General features: G+C 41.1%; 1 protein-coding gene across 3 annotated transcripts in view; it reads right to left on the minus strand.

Annotated features, from left to right (window-relative positions):
* Positions 1–24,233, minus strand: part of PLD1 (phospholipase D1) — a 165,597-nt gene that overhangs the window by 45,322 nt on the left and 96,042 nt on the right. For all 3 annotated transcript variants that reach the window (XM_090273918.1, XM_090273909.1, XM_090273928.1), the window contains 5 exons: positions 18,887–19,015; positions 18,037–18,155; positions 16,484–16,597; positions 11,554–11,664; positions 4,454–4,542 (listed from right to left, as the gene is read on the minus strand). In XM_090273918.1, the coding sequence (XP_090130044.1) occupies positions 4,454–4,542; positions 11,554–11,664; positions 16,484–16,597; positions 18,037–18,155; positions 18,887–19,015 (562 nt within the window). The remainder of the gene's footprint in view (positions 1–4,453; positions 4,543–11,553; positions 11,665–16,483; positions 16,598–18,036; positions 18,156–18,886; positions 19,016–24,233) is intronic.

Below are 24,233 nucleotides of genomic sequence, written 5' to 3' on the forward strand. Positions count from 1 at the left end.
ATTTAACTATCAGATACAGTGTTCTAAACTGTTCTCTTCCTGGATCAGTTGGTTCTACTCTACCATTTGGCTCATTCAAATATGGCATAAACCAGTCGATTTGAGACTGTGGATTATGATTTCTTCTCCCTGATATCTGGTCAGATTTGAGTGATCAAAGATAGGCTTCTGGTGGGCTGGGAGCTGGTCTCAACTCAGACAGTTTTACTTACTAGAGCAGACCTTCTGTTTCCTGCAGAGATTCCCATAGCTATTCTTAGTTCAGTCTGGGGTGAACAAAATTCTGAGACTCTAGGTCATGGACCAGAGCATGAATGCTTTGCAAAATCCTGTTTCTGTAAAGAATTATGGCTGTTGAGAGAGAACAAGGAGGAAGTAAGGGAAGCAGCGAACTCACTTCGGGGAATTGGTATGGGACTGGATTCTGGCACTGGAAGAAATATAAAGGTTCAGCCCAGCTGAGGGAGTTGGCACTTTCAAGACTCCGATCTCTGTAGGGTGGGAGGGACCTGGAAGAGAGCCTGTGTTTCTTGGTCAGGCTGGCCGAATGCTGACTGTCATTTCCCTCCATCTGCTTTGTGCTATATTCTGTTCTTTTTCCAACAGCCAAAATTATACTTGTTGCTAGGCACGTGACTTTGGCAGGGAAGTCCGGAGTCTGAGAAGAGTGGCAAGCAGAGAAGTCAGCGAAGGAAGGGAGAGGAGTGAGTTTGGGGAGGGCACATCCTGGCCCTCAGTGAAAAGGAGGGGCCCTGCTGCAGGCCGCCTGCAAGATGAACTTGTAAATTCTACCCTTAACTTCCCTGAGAACACAAGCTCACAGATTTGAAATTATTCTGTGAAAATATATTTTACAGTTGCCATTGAAACAGGAGATGAATAATAATGTGGAGGTACAGAGAAGGGGAAAATGCAAAATATATTTCCAGAAGAGGTGTGCATATCAACTAAAACTTTGAATGTGTGATAGACATAGCACTTTGAAATGTGACTGTCAAAGACAGTGAGACTTGAGAGATCAGAGATAAAAAAGCATAGTTAATTTGAAATGTGATGGGCTTGATTTTTATTTTCTACCAAGTGAGCTTGAATTGCCAGTCTTTACTGTGCTCTGTGAACTTGGAAGCGTGAGCTATGATCTGCAGCAGAGGCTTCCTTACCTTACGAAGCATGGACCCCTTTTCCTTACAGGAGCAGCCCACAGTATCACCAGGAAATGTTTCATCAGAAAGTATCTTAAGGTGCCTTCCAGCCCTAAATGCTCTGATTTTAGAAGTAGTCCAGATTTTTAAATACAGAGTAATATACTAGAGAAAAATATTCTTCCAGGCTCCCACACACTTAAAAAAAAATCTTACTGGTACTTATGAGACCACGTACTATAGGGAACTAATAACTGGGATAAGTGAAGTGGAGATTGAAGGCATACAAGGCACTCTCCTCATTAGCAGATTACAGTTCAAAAATTCATGATTCACTGCTCCGCTCAATGAGCTCACTTGTCATCTTAATGTATTTCCTTGACTTCTTCCAATTTCATGAAAAAATTATTTTTCCTTTTTGTCAAATATGCTTTATAGATAAAATAGATACTCCTGCATCATAAAATGTGAGAGTTGAAGGAAAGATAATGCAATTTTGTAAATAAGACATAAATTAACCCATAGAACTGGAGGGCTGGCAAGAATGCAAGAAATGTACGTGTGTATATGAATGTTTAATGATAAACAAGACTTTTTTAAAAAAGTCATCTCAGAAACACATCCTATGGTGACTTTCTTTTAAAAAATATATGAGAAGGCAAAAGGATAGACCGTTATTAATATTTATAGTCATTTATGCTGTTCTGAATGAGCACTAAGCAATCTTGGCTATGCCCTGAAGTTAACTGTGGAATGTTATTAAAATACAGGTGGCTAAGCCCCACCCCAGGAAATTCTAATCCAGTGAACCTGAAGTTGAGTCCAGCTCTCTGTATTTTTGCAAAGGTCCACTGGTGACTTTGATGTGTAGTAAAGGCTGAGATCCACTGTACACACTGCAGGATGTGCTAGATATCATGGTGCGTTGCCCTGATGCTCTCGCCGTGGAATCAAGACAGCCATTCCCTAGCCGCTGTGAGTGTTGGCTACTGACTACTCACAGTGAAGTCCTTCTCCAAGAATTGCCCTCCATAGGGCAAAGAGACCTGCCTCATCCAAGGTCATGCCCTTTTCCTACAGTCAGCCTGCATTTAATGATCAGCTGATGGGAGGAGGGGCCAACAAAGGCTCAATCCTCTTGCTTTAATTTGGGGCAACGCTGAGGGGTCTTTAATTTTAACTGTCAATGAATTGAAGGTAAGTGATGTGGGGAAGGCATTGGGTTGAAGTCCAAAGACTTGAGCTCAAAGCCCTTTTTGCCTATAGCTGTTAGTGGCTTAGACAAATCACATCACCTCTTGAATCTCACTTTTTCACCCTAAAAACAGGACAGCAACAACAACAACAGCAATGAAAACTATATGATGTACTTTCAAGAGCAGGTGTGAAGATTCAGTAAGAGTCTGCAGAAATAAACTGTTAACCATATAAAATGGTAGTAGCTACTGATATAAAATGGTTGTAGGTCTAAAAATCCCCATATATCACATGAAGACACTGAAAGTCAAAAATGTTTTCATCACCAAATGTGTGTGCCCTTAACACTCTCTACTGCATGTGTTCAATGAATTGAAATAATAAGATGTAATAGTTTTTTTGTTTGTTTTGCTGCTTTTACATGGAACTAAAATCAGCCGTAAAAAAAAAAAAAAAAAAAGTCCTGGTTGGCAAGATAATTTAGTGGGGGAAATATAGTGTTTTCAAGTGGTGCTGAAACAAGTGGATATCCACATGCAGAAGAATGAAGTTGAACTTCTACCTCCTACTATTTACAAAAATAACCCAAAATAGATCAAAGACCTAAATGTTAGAACTAAAACTATGAAGTTCTTAGATGAGAACGTCAGTAAATGTTCATGCTCTTGGATAAGGCACTGGTTGTAGAGCTCTGACACCACAGCACAAGCAATAAGACAAAAATAGATAAGAAACTGGACTTTACAAAAATTATAACTTTTTGTGTTTCAAAGGACACTATCAAGAAAGAGAAAAGAAAACACACTAAACGAGAGAAAGTATTTGCAAATCATAAATCAGATAGGAGACTTGTATCCAGAATATATGTAAAGAACTCTAAACAACTCAACAAGAAGACAACCTAACTGAAAAATGGGCAAGGGATGTGAACAGATATTTCTCTAAACATAACACATGCATGGCTAATAAACAGAAAAAATACTCAATGTCATAAGTCATTAGGGAAATTCAAATCAAAACCACAATGAGATACCATTTCATACCCACTCTGATGGCTATAATGATAAAGAGAGATAATTAGTACTGATGATGATAGAGAGCAATTGGAGCCCTCATACAATGTGGGAATGTAAAATGGTAGAGTCACTTTTGAAAACAACCTGGCAGTTCCTCAAAATGTTCAAGAGTTACAATATGATCCAGCAATTCTACTTCTATAGTAATAAAAAGATGTCTTCATAAACACTAGTACAGAATATTTATTAGCAGCATTATTCATATAACTTAAAAGTGAGAACAACCCAAATATCCACTAACTGAAAATGGATAAATAAAATGTAGTGTGTCCAGGTAACAAAATACTACCCGTCGATCAAAATATATGAAATACTGATACATTCTATAACATAAATGAACCCTGAGAATATTAAGTGAAGGAAGTCAGTCACAAAAGAACACATATTATATAACTCTATTTGTATGAAATGCCCAGATCAGGCATGTCTACAGGAAAGAAAGTAGATTAGTGGTTGCAATGGGCCAAGGGAAAAGGGAATAAGCAATGACAAAGGTCTGAGGTTTCTTTCTGGGGTGATGAAAATATTCTAAAATTCGTTAGGTGATGGTTGCACAACTCTGTGAATAAACTAAAAATCACTGAATTGTACACTTTACGTGGGTAGATTATATGGCATATGAAGTATATCTTAATAAAAGTGTTACTAAGAAATAATCCCATGAGATGCAGAAATAAGACAGATGGTAACAAGAATTTAAGTACAACTCACAGAAAATATGATTATTTTGCTTTCATTTTTAAGTACACACCGCTCATTGTCTGTTAGTAAACAAATCAAATCACAAATCTGCACGAGAAAGAGACTGGCTAGGAGTAAATGACTGTGCTCTGGAAGAATTCACATTCCCTCAAAAAATGGACTCAAGTATTCTCGGCAACTAAAGGAATCAATAACCTACTACTAGCTGAACCAAATTATGCCTGCTAGGAAGACAGCTTTTAAAAAAGGGGGGGGGGGAACCTTCAAAAGTCTTTTTAGCAGTAAATGCAGGAACATCTGCAGGAACAACTCCTGCCAATATGCCAGACACTTCACCTGTGCGCTCTCAGTATCCTCTGGGCAATGGCATCGCCTACCCTGTTGAACACAACCTTGTCATCAGCACAACTTATAAAGAACTGGTTCTGTGAAGAAACAAAACAAAACAAAAACAGGAGGATAATCATGTAAGTCTTTCTTATCTTAGCAGTAGGTATATAAGGCAAATGTGGTATACAACAAAATCTACATTGATATTTTAAAAAAATATTTCACATAGTAGTTCTGATCCCTGAAATAACCCCAGGGAAGTAAATCACAGAAGAAAAGTGCATTCCCAGGTGGTAACTGGTGTAACATCTTAGTCAAGCGAAAGGCTAAACTATTATTTCATCATGCAAATTCTGTGTAGGTTACATTCTTAGAATGGTAGGAACATTGCAAATTTAACTAATAAGGAAATCAGATGTTTTTTCAGATTCACACATTGCATAAATGCTTATGCATTAAAAATTTTATGTTGGATAGATACAGAGAACATTCCAACAGCTGTCAAAGGGGAGGGGTCAGGGAGGACTGGGTGAAAAAGGTGATTAAGCAAAAAAATTAAAAAGGTAAAGGGAATAAACAGTGATGAAAGGAGACTTGACTTTGGGTGGTGAACATACAATAATAAAATATACAGATGATGCATTATAGAACTGTACACTTGAAACCTATATAATTTTATTAACCAAGTCACTTCAATAAATTCAATAAAAATTCTATGTTGGCAAACATTCTATCTCATGCTAAGTTCCCTTTTTTAACAGGGTAGATGGCAGAATCCTGGCCTAATTTTCTCCATTCTTTCTCCATTATTGACTGGTATCTGCTTTGGCTTTATCTCATTTGTTTGGGTCTTTTATTGTTCCTGAACATCTATTTTAAGTAGCTTGAATTCTCTTTTGCATGTTGCATATACAGTATTCCCTTGCTATATCGCGGTTCACTTATCGCAGCCTCACTGTATTGCAGAATTTTTAAAAATATCATATTTAACTATCGCAGATTTTTCACTATATTGCAGGATTTTGTGGTACTATATGTATATAATAGACCAATAAAATGGAAAGAGAAATATTTTTATTTGTTTTTCTTTAAGTACTTCTGTTATTCATGCATCTCTAAAGTTTTCTAAATCAGAGAAGGAAAACTCTGACTCCAAAAAACCTCCGCTGCCTTGCGGCATACCTCTTCAGGGGAAAGGCTAAGGGAGTAAACCCCGACAGAAAATCCGGAGCCGGAGTCCCTAAGGCGGTTTGACATTGTAGTCAACACCGGCAACTCCTGCGGCGCACCTGAAGCCAAGCTGTATTGACTTTGTCTTTCCCTTGGACCCTTCAGCTGCGAAGAGAGGGGGGGTCTGCTGCATGGGCAACAGCAGACCCTCCATATCACCCTGCCCAGGCTCTGTAGCTTCAGTTTCACTTGAGAGGACACTCCAGCGTCATCGCAAGATGTCGACTCAACACGGGAGGAGACAGATACCGGTTATCAGCTCATCCGATTGGCGAAGGAAACGAGCGCCAGGGGTCTCCTCTGACGGTGGGAGAGGTCATCGCACCTCACTGGACAGCTACCGTCTCGCCATGGCTCGCCTGCCCCACTGGGTGCGTGGGGATCAGAGAGGCGCCTCTCGAAAAGTGGGCCACAAAACACCCGCACCAGTTAATTCCAAGCAAACAACAAGAAAGAAGCCTCCGGCTCTTCGCCTCGCTAGCTGGAACATCAGGACCATGTGCCCCGGACTTACTGCAGACCTTCCGTGGATCAAGGGTGCCAGGAAAACCGCTGTCATCGATAGGGAACTGGCACGACTAAACATCGACATTGCGGCTCTACAGGAGACCCGGTTGGCCGACAACGGAACTATCAGAGAAACCAACTACACCTTCTACTGGCAAGGGAAGTCTCCGGACCAACCAAGACAGCACGGTGTTGGGTTCGCTGTGAAGAACACGCTTGTTAACTCCATAGAGCCACCCACAGGAGGCACAGAGAGATTACTTACCCTCCGATTGTCAACAACTTTCGGCCCAGTCAGCATTCTTAGCGCGTACGCCCCAACCCTCTGCGCCACCACCGAAGAGAAAGAACAGTTCTACCATGCACTGGACGAAGCGTTATCCAAGATTCCCAGAAGTAACGCTCTCTATCTCCTTGGAGACTTCAACGCAAGAGTAGGAGCCGACCACATGGCCTGGCCCACCTGCCTTGGAAACTTTGGGAGAGGAAAGATCAATGAGAATGGTCAGCGACTGCTTGAGCTTTTGTGTCACCACGGCCTGTGCGTGACAAACACATTCTTCAAGTGCAAAGAGATCCACCAGGTGTCATGGAGGCACCCCCGCTCCCGCCATTGGCACCAGCTTGACCTCGTCATCACCAGAAGAACGGATATTGGCAGCACCCTCCTCACCCGCAGCTACCACAGTGCAGACTGCGACACGGACCATGCCCTCGTGGTAAGCAAGGTGCGCATAACGCCGAAGAGGTTGCACCACTCCAAGATGAAGGGTCGCCCACGCATCAACACCAGTTGTGCCAGCAACCCAGTTAAGACCCAGCAATTCATCAACAAGATGGAAGATGCACTCGGCGAGGGAGTGGCGGCAGATGACATTATCGAATCCAATTGGCCACGTCTCCGCGACGCCATATACAACTCCGCCATTATTGCTTACGGGAAGAAAGAGCGGAAGAACGCTGACTGGTACGAGGCTCACTGGGAAGAAATGGAACCCGTGATCGAGGCTAAGAGGAAGGCCCTACTGGCTTACAAGGTCACGCCCACTCCCAGTACACTTCAAGCTCTACGGGCTGCCAGGAACAAAGTCCAGAAGACCGCCCGCCACTGTGCCAACACCTATTGGCTAAACCTGTGCAGAAGCATTCAGGAAGCCGCCGATATAGGCAACGCACGAGGAATGTATGAGGGTATCAAGAAGGCAACAGGCCCAATCCCCTCCAAGATCGCCCCCCTTAAGTCCAAGACAGGTGAGGTCATCACTGACCAGGAACAGCAAATGCGGCGGTGGACCGAGCACTACCTCGAGCTGTACGCAACGAAGAACACCGTAACAGACACTGCTCTTAAAGCCATCCCAGACCTACCAGTCATGGAGGAGCTAGACACCCCACCTACTGCGGCAGAGCTCGGCAAAGCCATCGACCGCCTTGCTTGCGGGAAAGCACCAGGAAGCGACGGAATCCCTCCAGAAATCCTAAAGAGCGGGAAACCAGTCCTGCTACAGCCGCTCCACCATCTACTCTGTCTCTGCTGGAAGGAGGGTTACATCCCCCAGGATATGAGAGACGCCAACATTATCACCATGTACAAGAACAAAGGAGACCGCAGCGACTGCAACAACTACCGGGGCATCTCTCTCCTCAGCGTCGTCGGCAAAGTATTCGCCTGGGTCGCTCTTGCCCGCCTGCAGACCCTTGCTTCCCGCGTCTACCCAGAGTCCCAGTGTGGCTTCAGAGCTGGCCGATCAACAGTGGACATGATCTTCTCCCTACGCCAGCTGCAGGAGAAGTGTCACGAGCAGCATAAACCACTCTACCTCGCCTTTATTGACCTCACGAAGGCGTTTGATCTGGTCAGTCGAAGCGGACTCTTCAGCTTGCTACGGAAGATTGGCTGTCCACCACATCTGCTTGCTGTGGTCATGTCCTTTCACGACAACATGCACAGCATGGTGTCCTACAACGGCGCAACCTCTGAGGCCTTCCCAGTCAGCAGCCGAGTAAAGCAGGGCTGCGTCCTCGCGCCTACGCTGTTCGGAATCTTCTTCTCCATGCTCCTCCAATACGCCTTTAAGGACTGCAGCGAGGGTGTCTTCATTCACACCAGATCCGATGGCAAGCTCTACAACCTGGCCCGTCTACGAGCCAAGACCAAAGTCAAAGAGGTGCTCATCCGTGAGATGCTCTTCGCCGACGACGCAGCTTTGACATCACACTCCGAAGAGGGACTCCAGCAGCTAGTCACTTGCCTTTCCCACGCATGCAAGGAGTTCGGACTAGCCATCAGCCTGACGAAGACGAATGTTATGGCTCAAGGCACGGGGACTCCCCCATGCATCACCATCGACGGATACACCCTGGAGGTTGTCAATGACTTCACTTACCTCGGGTCCACCATCTCGAGCTCTCTGTCAGTCGACTTGGAGGTCAACCGGAGAATCGCCAGGGCAGCCACAGTTATGGCCAGACTGAACCGGCGAGCGTGGAACAATTCCAGCCTCACTGAGAAAACCAGACTGCACATCTACCAAGCCTGCGTACTCAGCACTCTCCTCTATGGCAGCGAGACGTGGACCACCTACGCAAGGCATGAAAGGAAACTCAACAGCTTCCACATGAGGTGCCTGCGACGCGTCCTGCATGTCGCCTGGCAGGATAAGGTCCCCAACACCGAGATGCTGAAGCGAGCCAATATGAGCAGTTTGCATGCAGTTCTTAGCGAGAGACGCCTCAGGTGGCTTGGCCATGTCAAAAGAATGGATGCAGGCCGTATCCCCAAAGACCTCCTCTACGGCGAGCTAGCAGAAGGCAAGAGGATGACAGGGCGCCCAAAACTGCGGTTCAAAGACATCTGCAAAAAGGACATGACACAATGCTCCATCAATCTCAACACATGGGAAGTTCAAGCAGACGACCGCCTAGCCTGGAGGCTCGCGGTCAGGCAAGGTACGTCACGGGCAGAGGCTGCGCGCAACGAGGAGGCGGTCCAGAAAAGATCGAGGCGGAAGCAGCGTCAACAGCAGCAACAACGGCCATCTGCCTTCGCCTGTACCAAGTGCGGCAGGGATTGTCACTCCCTAATCGGACTGCACAGCCATTCTCGGCGGTGCAGATAGACTCTCAAGAAGCTACGCCATCGTCTCTCGAGACGGACGGCTGCCGACGACGACGATCTAAAGTTTTCTAGAACACTGTTACTAAAAAAATGGGATACAACATCATGGTATAAAAGATTTACTTGCTGCATGAAGAAATGTTAAAAATTAGACACAAATATTATCACTATTACATATTCTCTTTATACATATTGTTATAACACACCTGTAACTTTAACTATAATCATCAAAGGTAACCTTTGCCAATCATCTTGAAGATATATATAAGCAATGAGTCAATATATCATCATCTTTTTGCAACATTATCATGTTTATTACTATACATGTGTTTATACTTAAGTGTATATATCTGTAAACTGCCTCCAGAAAATAAACTTACAAGAAGACATTGTGCAGAAAGTCATTTGAGAATGTATTTCCCTTTAGGGCGTCAAACAGTCAAAATCTTAGTGGCAAACAAACTGTGTTTGTTTTTTTGAATTTATATTACAGCATTCCTCAGCAGCTATAACATACAGTGATGACATGGCATGTTCTTTACTTCTTTTTGGGGGACAGCAGGGTGAATGCTCATCACTTACCTTGACTAGAGGTATTTCAACCAGGTTATTGTCCTCATCCATGTGTATAAACATGGTATTACCAAGAAGAGGTAAAGCAAAAAAGATTCTGGGTAATGGGTGAGCTGGCTGTTAACATCTCACATTTTTATGCTGTAATATTTGAAATCAATAACACTAACCATAGTAGTATTACTAAACTCCAGAGTTTTATATATATATATATATTACTAATGTCCTTTTTCTGTTGCACAATCCCATCCAGGACACAACACTGCATTTAGCTTGTTAATATTTCTAACCAGGCTTCTTTTGTTCCCATATCTGTGAAATAAATACATCTCTAATTCTTTCCTACTTGCCTTTAATGAACAGGACTCAAGGGGGAGGAAAGCAGGGCTAGAACAATTTTCTCCAGCCACCCCATCTCCCTCCACACACTTTTACAAAACTCAGTGGAAAAGAAAAGACTAAAATAAAGAAGAGAGATGTGCTCTGGTTTATTTTTGCACTGTCATGACTTTTAATTTTTTCAGGATTTTCCATGTGCTCTGAGGTAGCTTTAGAGCGACTATGAAGTGCAATTAAAGTTCTAAAAATAAACCCAGTGTCCTTAGATTTTCTCCTATTCTTTGAACACAAATTCTGTGGTGTGAAAAAGCTTTATAATGAGTAGTCGTTCACACAGGATTCAAGAAGGTGGTACCTACCCTCAATATTCTTGCTTCTTCCTTTTCTGCCTGCATTCTCCCTAACCCAACATCTCCAAACTATGACAGCCAGGGGTCTCTATTTTAGCAGCCCACCTCTGTGTATGCCCTGTGTACACAATTCACAATTCCACCCTCCAATTCCAGCCAAATCTAAATGTACACATCCATACTGAGGTATAATATAACAATATTATGAGTTGATACATTTAATAACAAGGATCTGGGGGACTAATTTTAGAGTTCTGAGTTAACGTCAGGTGTGCTGGGGAAGTAAAAATTCAGGTAACTCAAGGCCTCTTCTCATATCAATATCCGTCGGCGGCGGCGGCGGCGGCGGCGGCAGCAGCCGTCCGTCTCGAGAGACGATGGTGTAGCTTCTTAAGAGTCTATCTGCACCGCCGAGAATGGTTGTGCAGTCCGACTCGGGAGTGACACGGTATCTGTCTCCTCCCGTGTTGAATCGACATCTTGCGATGACGCTGGAGTGTCCTCTCCAGTGAAGCTGAAGCTACAGAGCCTGGGCAGGGTGATATGGAGGGTCTGCTGTTGCCCATGCAGCAGACCCCCCCTCTCTTCGCAGCTGAAGGGTCCAAGGGAAAGACGGAGTCGATACAGCTTGGCTTCAGGTGCGCCGCAGGAGTTGCCGGTGTTGACTACAACGTCAAACCGCCTTAGGGACTCCGGCTCCGGATTTTCTGTCGGGGTTTACTCCCTTAGCCTTTCCCCTGAAGAGGTATGCCGCAAGGCAGCGGAGGTTTTTTGGAGTCAGAGTTTTCCTTCTCTGATGTGCCCTGACTGGAAGATCGAACCAGCGACACTTAGCTCGCAGGCCGACGCTCAATCCACTGAGCCAAACCAGCCAGGGTCATATCAATATACACTTACTAATACAGTAGATCCTGAGTTCGGGGACCCTGCAATCTCTGTACGGCATTTATGGGAAGGAAGGTTGTCATAGCGATTTACACAAGACTTACTTCTATATAGATATAGTGCTTGCTGTTCTCTATCACGTGGACGTAAGCAGTGTGAATGGACTCTTCATGATACTTTATCCCAGCAGACCAATCAGCAGCAGAGCGAAGCAACTACAAGGCAGCAACCAGAAACGAGCAAACATAAGAGAGTGGAGGTGACACCAGATGTATTGATACAATAAAGTCAATCCATTTTCTTTTAAACATCTGAATGAATACAGTGGCTTGAGTGTCATGTGTGGGTCAAGCAAGAGTAGGTCGGTGGGGGACTGGTCTTTGGACATAACCCATAGGGAAGGAGCCCAGCTGGCAATCAAGTACTGAGTATTTCCTCTTCAATTCCAAATATTTGTCATTCAAAATTTGAAACAATGAAGTGTTTCTACCAAGAGTATGTCAGAAGTACCCCTTCTGGTGGCTGAGTAGGGAGGTCATTTGTACTCTTCTCCCATGACAGTTCCACTATTGCACCAGAATTCCTGTTGTTCTGGTGTACTTATTAATAGTATCACTTTTACTCCCCAAAGTGTCCTGGTATGAACCATATGATATGGCCATCCTAGTTCTAACTTGATAATTACTCCTTCTCCCCCACATAGATATTATTCAGAGTATATGCTAAAAGGCAAATAGATTCATTTAAATAGCTGTCTGATCCTTGGCGTGTCACTTCAGCTTTCAGCTTTCTCACTCATACTGCCTTCCTCTTCTCAGACACTCTCCTGCTCCCACCCAGATTATGATAAGAGCTTCCAGCTCAGACATCTGAATGCATGTTAACTACACTGACACAGAGTGGGGCTGCCTGGGTTCAAAGCTTAGCTCAGCCACTTAGTGGCTTTGATCTTGGTCAAGTTTCTTAACCTCTTTGTGCCTCAGATTTCTGCTCTATAACACAGAGCAGCTATGTTATAAGGTTGTAGAAAGAATTAAATGGATTACTGTGGAGTGTACAGGAGGCCTGGTACCTAGTAACTGCTATAGACTAAGTGTCTGCTGCTATTAATGAGGACATTAGAGGCTACGTTTGAGTGGTGGCAGACCATGTCAGCAACACTGCAGAGAGGGTGCACTAGATGACATGGAAGGCTTTTCAACACTAAGACACCATTGACTGTCAGTTTTTTTTCAGCATTCTAACTAGCATCGCAGTACAGTGTTGGGCATAGAGTAGGTGCTTTCCTTAAGTAATAGCAAGATACCACATAAGAATCACTATACAAATAGATTTACTATTACTGATTTGAAATGAATGTGAAGCTGTTCTTCATGATATCAACAGAAATTGAAAATTTAAAAATGACCTATACTTATTAGGAATATAAAAAGTGATCCAATTCATAGTCAGTTTTGTCTGTTATACAGGCATGGGCAAAAGTAGATTTACAGTTGGGAGTTTGCAAAACACATTTTATTTCTATTATTTATTATTGTATTATTTTCCATACAAATAACTGTCAACTTACTTTTACCTATCCTGTATATAAAAGATTTGCACAATTCTTGCTCTAATCAATAACTTAAAAAATTGCATCTATAAGGCTACTGATATTGAAGTTTAATACTTCCTAAAACCAACAACTGTGCCATCCTCAAAATGTTATTTCTTGATTCAGGGTGAGGTACTTAGTACAAAACAGCTCCCTGCAAAGCATTTTATTTAATTTTTATTACATGAATATGTACAATAAAATTGGAAAATATAATTGTGAACAGAAATAGTCAAAAATCTCAAGCAAACTCATAAGAAAAATTTAGATAAACATGATCCACACTGGGAAAAATATATTGATTTCACATCATCCCCAAGGATCTGCATTATTGCCCATTAGTACAAATAACAAAAGTTGACCAAATAGAAGTTTTACTTCTTAGTTCACTCAAATTTATGTTGAACTTTGTTGCTAAGGTGCATAATCCTTAACCTTAAGGCTGAAGGAGAGGGAGAAAATATAATTTTTGAAGAATAAGACTTAAAGGGCATGGAGTCCTAGGAAGAAAGGTATACTTCAGGGGCCTAGAGGGTCAGGAGGAAGCACAGGATTCTGAGGCTGGATTTGAGCTGTGGCAACAGAAGATGATACCACAAGGCAAGCCTGACATGTGGCTGTGCCTCGCTGGAGCCCTTGGTGGCTGCAACTGTCCCAGGTCATATTGGAAGCAGTCTCCCTACTGAACAGTTTCAAGCTCAGGCGCAGGACCCAGAGTGCTTAGAATCCGCTCAACCCCACCACTTACTCACTGTGTTATTTTAACCTCGTAAAGTTTTAGCTTCCTCATTTGAAACAATAAGGGATTGATCAGGAGTACAATTTATAGACTGGTGCATATTAAATAAGATAATCCACATACAACTTAGTACAGCACTGGGCCTGGAGCAAACACTCCCCATTCATGTAGCTTCAGCCAGCCAAGTCCCACAGTAGCTCATAGAAGTGTTACTGGTCCATGAGTGGAAAACAGCTTCTAGGTTATCCTTAGAAATAAGTTATGTGGCTTTCTTTAACCCTTACCTACCTGCTTTATTCCATCACAGTACAACACATTTTGCTGCCCTTTAAAACCTACATCAATCAACTCTTACATTGACATCCTTTGCAACGTTCATTTTGATATTTTCCCCAAGCATAGGAACAAATTTTTCCAGTACTATAATTTGAATGTCATTCACGATTGCCAGTATATTTTCCCTCCCTCCTCCCCTCCCTTCCTCCCTCCTTCCCTCCATCCCTTCCTTCTTTCTTTCCTTCTTTCCTTCCTCCCTCCCTCTCCCTCTCTCCCCCCAATCCCTTCTTTCCTTCCTTCCTTCTTCCTTTCTTTTTTTATTAATAGAGAAAGAGGTTGAAGACATGACTCCAGAGGAATTATTTCCCTCAATTTGGTAGGACTTCTCACGAATGATTTTCTAAGAAATGGTTTTTCTACAATAAGCTGCCCAATTTAATAAAAAGGGTTGTTTCCATGTATTGATTCTAAATTGATGTTCATTTGGCATCACTGATTTACTTTAATAGACATGTCAAATGTCCTCTGTCTAGCTTATTTATCTTAAGTGGTAATGATAGCATTTAAGAATCGAGCTCAGTTTTTTTAGGGAGAAGAGTTCTTTAATATACTCTGTATATAAGCAGTTTCAAGACCAACTTCACTCCAACCCCCATCCTCAGATCTTTCTCCTGCTGTCTTCTCTGAGTGCTCTTGGAAGGCTTCTGAGAATACCCAACACTGAGGGAAAACACTCAGGATTATTCTAAAAGTGTCGGTGGAAGCTGCTGAAGCAAGCTCTGAGGTTTGGATGATGTTTTTAGGAGCAGAGCTTCGTGTTGGTGGGGACAGGCCGCCGTTGCACAGCGTCGCTCTAGCCTCCGTGGCTGGCTGTGTTAGCCTCCTGCCACACCTGTGCATGGAGGCTGGGGTGGGATTACCAGCAGCAGATGGTCAAGAATGACTGGGCCCAATGTTCTGTTTTGTTTTTAAATTTAAAGAGTATTTTATTTTTAAAAATATAACTTATTAATAATGTATACATATAGCAGAGTACACAAAATGTAAATGAAACTCAAAGAATTTTTAAGTGAATGTTTTTTAATTAAAAAAAATAAATAATTGGGTTTCCTTCTGCAGATGAAAGAATAACATGAATTTTATCTATTATTAACTTTCAAAATGTTCTTTCTCTCCATTTCATTAAATATATGCTATAAAAATTTTATATCCAGATCTAGCCTGGTGACCCATCCTGAGAAATGTCAACTTCTTTGCTGCAAACTTTTGAAAACTTGGGAAACTACGAAAAAAACTTTTGAAACTAGGGAAACCTTGAAAGTTACAGCTAACACTGATATAATTCAAACACGTGTACTCTTCTATGTGCTTTTTTAAATCCTCACCTGAGAATATACATCTTATGTTTTTAAATTGATTAGAGAAAAAGAGAAACATTGATTGGTTATCTCCTGTGTGTGCCTGGAACAGGTATTGAAACTGCAAGTGGAATAAAATTAAACAGGTTCATAAAATATTCATTAACTTACATAAGAATGCATGTATATATGCCTCTAAATTAGTAGTCTCCTTTAGCCTGGGAAGACCAAGGATTTGCTATAGGTACTTCACTTAAGTGATCTATCTTCTTGATTGTTTTATTATTTGATTTATGGTCTAAAATGTCTTTTTATTTCTTATATGCATAAGTACCTCTACATGCACATAGTATAAAGTAACTGAGTTAGGCATTTCATTTATATAATCACATTCCCTAGAATCTATGCCCAAATTATGTAAATCCAAATTAGTGATGTCAGTAGCAAACTACTGGATCTTTATTTAAACAATACTTTTGATGTTGATAATGATGACTAAAGAAAAAGCATTGTTAAAGGTGGCCCATCCCAGTTCTGTCCTGGAATGATCTCAGAATATATGAGCTGATCTCACAGCCCCACGGGGTCTTAATTTTCTTATTTGTAATTTGAGATGGTTGGACCGGATGTAGTAAAATTCAGTGACGCTATTACCAAATTCCTTTTTTTCTTACAAGATCCTCTAAAAGACATTTGGCTAATTAGGAACTAAAATTAGATTGAACTCTAACTAGCTTCCTAGCAAAGTTTTAGCCACATTCCTGGTGCTTAACTGGTATCTGTCTGAGGTTTACTATGAATCATGTCGCTAGGGTCAATTCAGGAGGAATTACAAGACAAGCTTTTCCTTCCCTGGTTTTTTATATTATATTTATAAAAGGGTGTTGGAAAGAGGATAAATATATTTAAAATATGAAATATAATAATACCCTTTAAGAGATCTACTCAGATTTCCTTTGGAGTTGTCTTTATTGAATAATGTGAATGAAACCAGTATCACAGGCACTTAGTCTGGTAAGAATGAGTTTACCCAGCAACCCTTTGTGATCAGGAAAAGCAAGACTGACCTGTACTTTAGCGTGGACGGACCCAGGCACTTGATATTTCAACTCATGGGCTGTTGTGTGAGATTTTGGAAGCAGAAAAGGATAAGAAAGGGACCGATATTTTGATTTCATAATCTAAAAATAAATAAAAACAGGTAAAAAATTCAAATGAGAAAACAGTTCCATTCGTCCATATTTTGTGATTATAAAAGAAATTCATGTTCATTTGAAATAGAAAAAAATATTAACAGTGGTTGTTTCTAGGTGAAGAGGTAATAGATTATTTTTGTTTTCTTTCTATTTCCCAGAGATGGAGAATTCCTTTTTTCCTTCTTTTACCTTTTTTATAAGCATATATTCTTTATACTTTTAAAGAAAGCTTAAATATAGAGTTGTAAGAGGTATAGAATTGCAAAAATGGGGCTATTCTTTTGTAAACTAATTTTTTACAATGTTGCAGATATCTTGATATAGCAATATAGCACTATGTATCATTTAAAAATAACTTCAGAGTAAAATGGTATAAAAATCATAATTTGTGTAACAAATTATTATTAATGAGCATTTCAGTTATTTCTCATTTTATTTTAATTGTTGGAAGCAATGTCAAAATAAATTAGTTTACTGGGTTACTTCTTCAACTTAAATACTTGAAAAAAATTTTCTGAGTCAAAGTTTATATGCCTTCTGAAAAGCTTTTTGGTATTGTACCAATTTACTTCCAGAAATAGGGTAAAAGAACATCAAAAAGCCAAAACCCAATTGTAGGTATTAGCAATATTTTTTTAAAAAATCTTTGCTTGTCTAGTAGGTTAAAGGTAAGATCACTTTGTTTATTCATTCATGTCCCCTAAAGTTTTGTTAAAGATACTTCCATTATTTCTAAGAGCTCCCACTGTTTATAATGTTATGTAAATGAAAAATAAGGAGAGAATCTGGTTGTTGATAAAACTAGACTTTTTCCAAATTATCTGGAAGAATAATAAATGCCTCATCATCATTTAAAGTAAATAAAATGGAACCTTAACACCTGGATGATAAACACTTAACTTAGAAATGTCAGGTCAAATTACTAAGAGTAATGAAGGCATACTAAGGAAGGCACAATTTGGAAAAACACAAAGGCTACATCTTCTCATCGTGCTCACTTTGCTCAGAACCACCTCTCCAATATGAACCCAGGGCAATTCCAGGATTAGAAGCACTTGCAAGTTTATCTCTCCTATAGAAAAAAGAATCCCATTCCCCTAAAATAGCCCTCGAGGAGATTATTAGCCCAGGCCAAATGCTTACTCAACACTGGGTACCCAAGATGTTAAAAAGGTTAAAACCATTGGCCCTCATAGTACCACTTTTCCTTCTGTGCTTTAAATTATCTGTAATATGAATGTTCAAGGAAAATTCCTTTTTCTTTTGCCCAGAAAACCAGGTGCTATGACAACCAGGCATCCAATAACAGGTGAATAGCACAGCTGTGGCCACTGCAGCCCCTTCTTGACAACCCTCTAGGTTTCTCCTCTTCCAGGCCTGTCTCTCTTTATGTGGACTGAATCATGATGAAACAATCTGTGTACCTTTGTGAAGTTCCAGCGCTGGATGAAGTGACGCGCCACATCACGAGCTGCCTTCCCATGGACCACAGAGGCGATATCATGCCATGGCATCCGCGGGGTGGAGTACCTGTCAATGAAATCTGCCCGGGTGCACCAGGCAATGACCATCACTAACTTCCATGCCAGGAAGAGAATCCATCTGAACCCAGAGTTTACCTCAACGCTGATAAGTCAAAGGAAATGTGGGAATGTCCACTATGTATATATTTCTTGGCTCGGTGCAACAGTGCTTTCATAACCAAGTGAAATATAGATCTCATGTTGAGGTCAGCTCCATGCACCTCCCCAAATATGTTTCCACTTCACTTACTGTTAGATAATCACTAGACAAGGAAAGATGTGAATTGGCACAAATTATCTAAGGCTGTGTGCTCGATGTTACATTTCTCTTTTCATTCTGTTGAAATAATATTAGGCTATATATGCAGTGCCATCCCTAACTCCTCTTAGACATAGAAGCACAGTGATGACCTAAAACTGTGTCAATTTAATGATGAAAAATGAAGATGATACGCAGAAGAGGAGATGATCAAAGAGAGGGTACCATCTTTAGCGCAATGACAGATTATTACCCCCACAATATGCCTATATAAAACCTGGAAGTTTCAAACAACTAAGCTCCATTTTATGTTTTTTTTTTCCTTACTATAACTATAAGCAGTCCTTAATTATATGACTGAATCATAGTCTCCAAAGTTTTCCCAAATATTCAAAGGAAAATCAGGCATTAGGTCATGCACTCGCATACTTGCTGAGGTGTTGACAAGGAAACAGACAGAATATAAGCAGCCCTCTACTGCCATATACTCACCAGCAAAAGGTTTATCGAGTTGAACCCAGTCTTTGAAGACGAAATTGCAGTAGTCCTTTCCATGCCAGAATCGGGTTTCTCCATGGAGCTCTCCTACACCCGTCTGCAAACTGCGGATGGAGCCTGTGTCTGTGAACACAGCAAGACCCACTCAGAGACTGCTGTTCAGGTGGGCCCCAGGGAGGCAGTCTACAGGCTTCTTAACTTTTCTTCTTAAGATTCACAGCTAGTGAAGTATATGCCTATTCCATCTGAGGCTGTGGGCCGACCAGGTTTTATAGGCTTGAAGTTTATTAAAAGTGGGCAGTTGGGGCTATAACCATGTTTGCCATCAGACAATAAAATTTAACATTCTTAGGTTTACCGTCCACCATATCACTGGAAGAAAGGATCACAGGGTTAACTGTGAATAAGGAGCTTGCTTGGAGGGACTCAGAGTAGTAAAGCTTTGGGTCAGGTAGAGAAACATGAGATGGAGAGGATATAAAGAAGTCATACCCTTTTCTTTCCTCAGTCAATACGGCAAACACTTAACATAGCATTCTTGTCTTTTGCATCCCAAAAAGCAAGAACCTCAAATTTGCAAACAGCCCACACTTCAGCCCTGGAATTAACCATCTAAATGACACAGAACTTCATCATTTTGGTCAGAAGTCCTTTTATGTGTAAAATGAAGAATTTGTCTTAGATGATATCTAAGATCTTTCTGGTTCTAACATTCTATATCCCTGAAATCATAAATGACAACCATAAAAATCACAACAACAGATCGAAGCTTATGACTACATATGCACAAATGCAGCCATCTACTGCAACATTTCACAAAGAGCTTTGCCAGGACAATTGTGCTCAGGAGTAAATACTTTGACTTAAATTGTTTGGATATTTATGGACTATAGTGACCATAGACACAACTCAAGCAGGAAGACTAGCAGAACTACAAAACACAGATGCAGCGCTTTGCACAAAAGAAACACTTAACAAGTAAACACTGGAGGTACAAATGTTTGTCAAATGAATAAACGATACTATATGCAGTAGCCAGTGAGAGACGTGAACTGCTCCCCCTACCAGCATACTGTTCCAGGATGGTCTTTCTAAAACGCAGACTCCTTGCTTAAAAGCCTTCCGGCAGGCAATCAAATCCTAAGGCCTTAGTGTGCATGGAAGTCTCCTCCCAAACTGGTGCCCACCTCCCTCTCACTGGTCTTTGCCTTTCCCCATGAGTGTCACCTTTCTCTCTGTGTCATGACAGGCCCGCTCTGTCATGTTTCTGGACAGCTGGCACATGATCCCTTCTGCCTGGAATGCTGTCCCCTCCTTCTCAGCCTGATCTCATCATCCCTCAAGAGCCACATAGCTGTCGCATGCCCTCGAGACAACCTCCCTCACCTAGATTCTAGTAGGGGCAGGCAATCAATGGCTTTGCTCTAGAATCATTAATAGTTGCACACCCAGGGCCTCTGATTCTGTGACACAATTGAGTAAGGATGTCCCCGCCCTGCCTGCCACTTGTCTAGAAACTCTTCCTTCATTAGCTGGTTTAGCTCCTGGAACTCAGCAGGCAATCAGTAATTATTTGTAGAATGAAAGTTTTTTCAGCAATCTCCCCACACACTGCTAATATTCTATCTCAAATGGAATAATTAACCTTCAAAGGTTACTGACATTTTCTATCAAAGAAAAATGTCTTAAAGCGCTAAAGATTAACAGAACTGAATAACATTAAAAATAAAGTTCTATTGACTTCTCCCAGTGATTTATTTTCCTGTTCTCTAAGACTGAGAGGCCAGAGTACTCGCAGGTCTGTGTGCTCACCTATAGGTTCTTTACAGAAAACACAGCACAAGAAAGAAGAAAGAAAGAAAGAAAGAAAGAAAGAAAGAAAGAAAGAAAGAAAGAAAGGAAGGAAGGAAGGAAGGAAGGAAGGAAGGAAGGAAGGAAGGAAGGAAGGAAGGAAGGAAGGAAGGAAGGAAAGATGGAGATATTCCAAATTAAAAATAGCATATGTATATAAAATTTGTTTTTATCAATTGAGAAACTCTAAGTTAAAGTTTTACATATACACACCTATACTTGTTTACAAATTAACTTTCACATAACAACCGGTTATTGTAAGAAAAACAAAAGCAAGAAAATTCTTCGTCTCCAAAAATTGTCTTGGTGCTAACTGAATTCAAACTGCTTATAATTCAAATGTGTTTTTGTTTTTAGTCATGGCCTCAACTATTCCAAATTAATCAGGGTCCTCCTAAGAACAAATGAAATATTAAGGCTAAGAGCCAAATACTGCTAGTTACTGTGATTACTGCTCAGAATTGTATGAGCATCTGTGAACAGGAAGACAGGACTCTTTACATCAGCAACGCTGATCTTAGGGGTTCTCATGAGTCTGTATCTGGCTCCCAATTGATTTCATAATTGCACTTGCCTTGCTTTTCAGCACAGGAGTTTCATGCCAGTTTTCTGCAATTCTAACCCACCAGTGGCTCAGACTCTGGCTGCTGAAGTCCAGGGAAATGATGTCTTCCTGCTCCTCACCCAGAGTCTTCTGCCTTTGCCACGTCCTCCTTCTTTTCTCTCTCATTTCTTGGCTTCTGAGGCTCCATTCCCCAACCATTACTCCAACCCACCCTCCTGATCTCTCCTAGCTCCTCCTCCCACACAAGGTTTTCCAACTTTCTCCTAAACATTCCCCTCTAACCCTGCTTCTCTTTTGGGCTCCGGATCTACAGCCACTTCCAGTGCCGTACTTGACCGTGTCTACCTAGTTGTGTCACCAGAACTTTCAAATGACATGTAACACTAGAATTGTTATCATCCCCACGAAATCAAGTCCTCCCTTGAGATTTCTGTTTTCTACTCTTAGTGATGTTCAAACCTCAGAATCACTTTTGGTTCCTCTCTCTTCCTTACTATCTTCTCCACCCACCTTCCCATCACCACTTCCCAAATCCTATTAAAATCCTGCTGATTCTCCTTCGGAAAAAGTTTGTCCCATTTACTGGCCCACTGGAACAAGCGAGTCAGACTCCTGGTGTCTCTAGCATCATTTAGTAAAAGACCACCCTTATCTCCCCCATCCATGACTGCCCATCGCTTCCAAAGCCTACCCTCTACCCCCCTGCCAAAGAGTCTCTAACATTTTCTGGATGAGGTTCAATGTCTCAGCCTGACTTTCAAGGCCTTCCATATATTGGTACAGAGATCCTACTAGTTCAATCGACACAATTTAATTAATGCTTAACCACAATTCCAAAACCCAAAAGCTCTGAAAATCCAAATGTCCTTTCATAGCTCATTTGTTAGCAAAGCCTGACCTGAACTGACAAGAAGTTATTATCTTTATATTCCACTTGGTGTTACACAAACATAAATGATTTGCTTACAGGCTATTTCCTAGACCCTGCAAGGACTATAACATAAGCGAGAGGACCAGAATCTTCTAATTCCTGAAGCAAAACTGACCCCTTGATTTTTCATGAAATGATAGGCCTCTAAGTATTTACCACATTTCATACCTATGTCTGAAATGAATACTTTTGACATTCCCCTTGTCTATCTTAAGAAATAACGTCTACTTGAAATGTGTATTTTTCTCCCTTCATAGTCGCTACCTACTCAATGTCTACCTATATTCAAGGCCACTTCCAAAACAGATCTTCAGTGAGTTATATTTTGTTAAAAAATCTTTTGGTTTTTGAAACTTTTTGGATTTTGGAATTGTGGATCAGAGTTTACATTTGTGGAGAAGGCTTCTGGCAACTCTTGTCAGTAAGGGTATCTCCCCCTGATGAATTACTAAGGCACTAGGTTAGTGAAATATTTAAAACTGAAGCTTACCTATTAAGTAATAAGCTCTTTGCCAGCAGAAAATAAGTCTCATACATCTATATTATTGCATCCATGAGAACAGAATCTAGAAACAACCCTCTATTCATTATCTCTTATGATTACATACCTGAGTTTGAAATGTGTACACAAAAGTGGCCACATACTAATACTGACAAGCTCAGGGAGGCATGCATGGCGGGCTTTACAAACTGAGGCTGAAAGTAACCACATAGGATGGTCTGAAATGAAAACTTTCTAACTAGAAGCGAGTCATACCGAGTAGTCATGTACTAGGCCTCATCTTCTTTAACAAAGGTCAGCCTTTACCCTAACTGAGCCTGTCTATTGTCTCTTTGCATCTAGGATAACATACCTTTGGAATGTCAGAGGAATCTGCTTTTTTCCAGATCCCTCAGGGCACAATCTCCCACCAGAGCAGGAGACCACACACCATCTCTATGTGCTTTAAATGTTAACTATCCCATCCCCATTAATGTAAAAGAAGTATTTGTCACTTCATTGTACTCTTCATCCAATCTCAGAGACTCCCCCACTTTGCTTTTATTCGCCTCCCTAATCTGCCATGGATGAATTTTATGTAACTCTCCTTCAGCCTCCTTTGATTGTAATGTATAAAGTAAACTGCAAAGCTGCCATTCTCTGGAACATTTCCTCAGTCCATTGAGATTTTGTTTCCTGGAAATTGTCGTCAGTTTGGCTCAGATACTTACAAAACTTTTCTATGGGTTTGGACGTTTCTTACATTGACAGAAACACCTGTCTCAATTGCAAAAATGATTTTCCCTCTCAGCCATCTATTTAATCTTGCTTAAAAGAAAAAGATCAGCAACAGTCACTGAATATAAGAGGAGTAAAATTCAACCTTTTTAAAATAACAAAGTATCAGTTGAAGCAATGTCAATTTGAAAGCCTCCCTCTTGCAATATAATTTTGAAAGAAAAAATATCTTGAAGATGGCTGAGTGATTTTGAATTAAAATATATATACAAATCTACCATAGTTACCACTCACATTTAAGATCAACCGATTTTACTGCAGTTTTTCTACTTAAAATCTCCCTGTCATCTTGCATGCACACCCCAGTCGCTACTTGGAAGGTTCACTAGGAGCCCAGTTCATCACGGCCAGGTGCATTCAAGGGAAACTGACACTGCAGGAAGCTACCACAGTTCAAAGCCTCAGGAAAGTAAGTTATCAACTCAGCAAAATCCAGTTCCCAATTTCTAATGAAGAGTTACTCTATGCTTAATATGGGTTTCAAGTCCTATAAAACAGTACAGGTTAAAGACATTACATGATTTTAATGTAGAACTATGCTCTTTAAACTTCCTTTATTATTAATACTAAAACCTTACTTCTCTTTTTCCATGCGAATTCACACAGAACTCCAGTACATAAAACAATACAAGCTGTATTGTTCTAGTTGAATCAAGTACCAATAGAGTGGTACTGCTCAGTATCCTCCACAGAACCCTTGAGAAACACCAGGGTC

This window comes from Furipterus horrens, unplaced genomic scaffold (assembly GCF_987537825.1).
Source record: "Furipterus horrens unplaced genomic scaffold, mFurHor1.1.pri manual_scaffold_1, whole genome shotgun sequence".
NCBI classification, from domain to species: Eukaryota; Metazoa; Chordata; class Mammalia; order Chiroptera; family Furipteridae; genus Furipterus; species Furipterus horrens.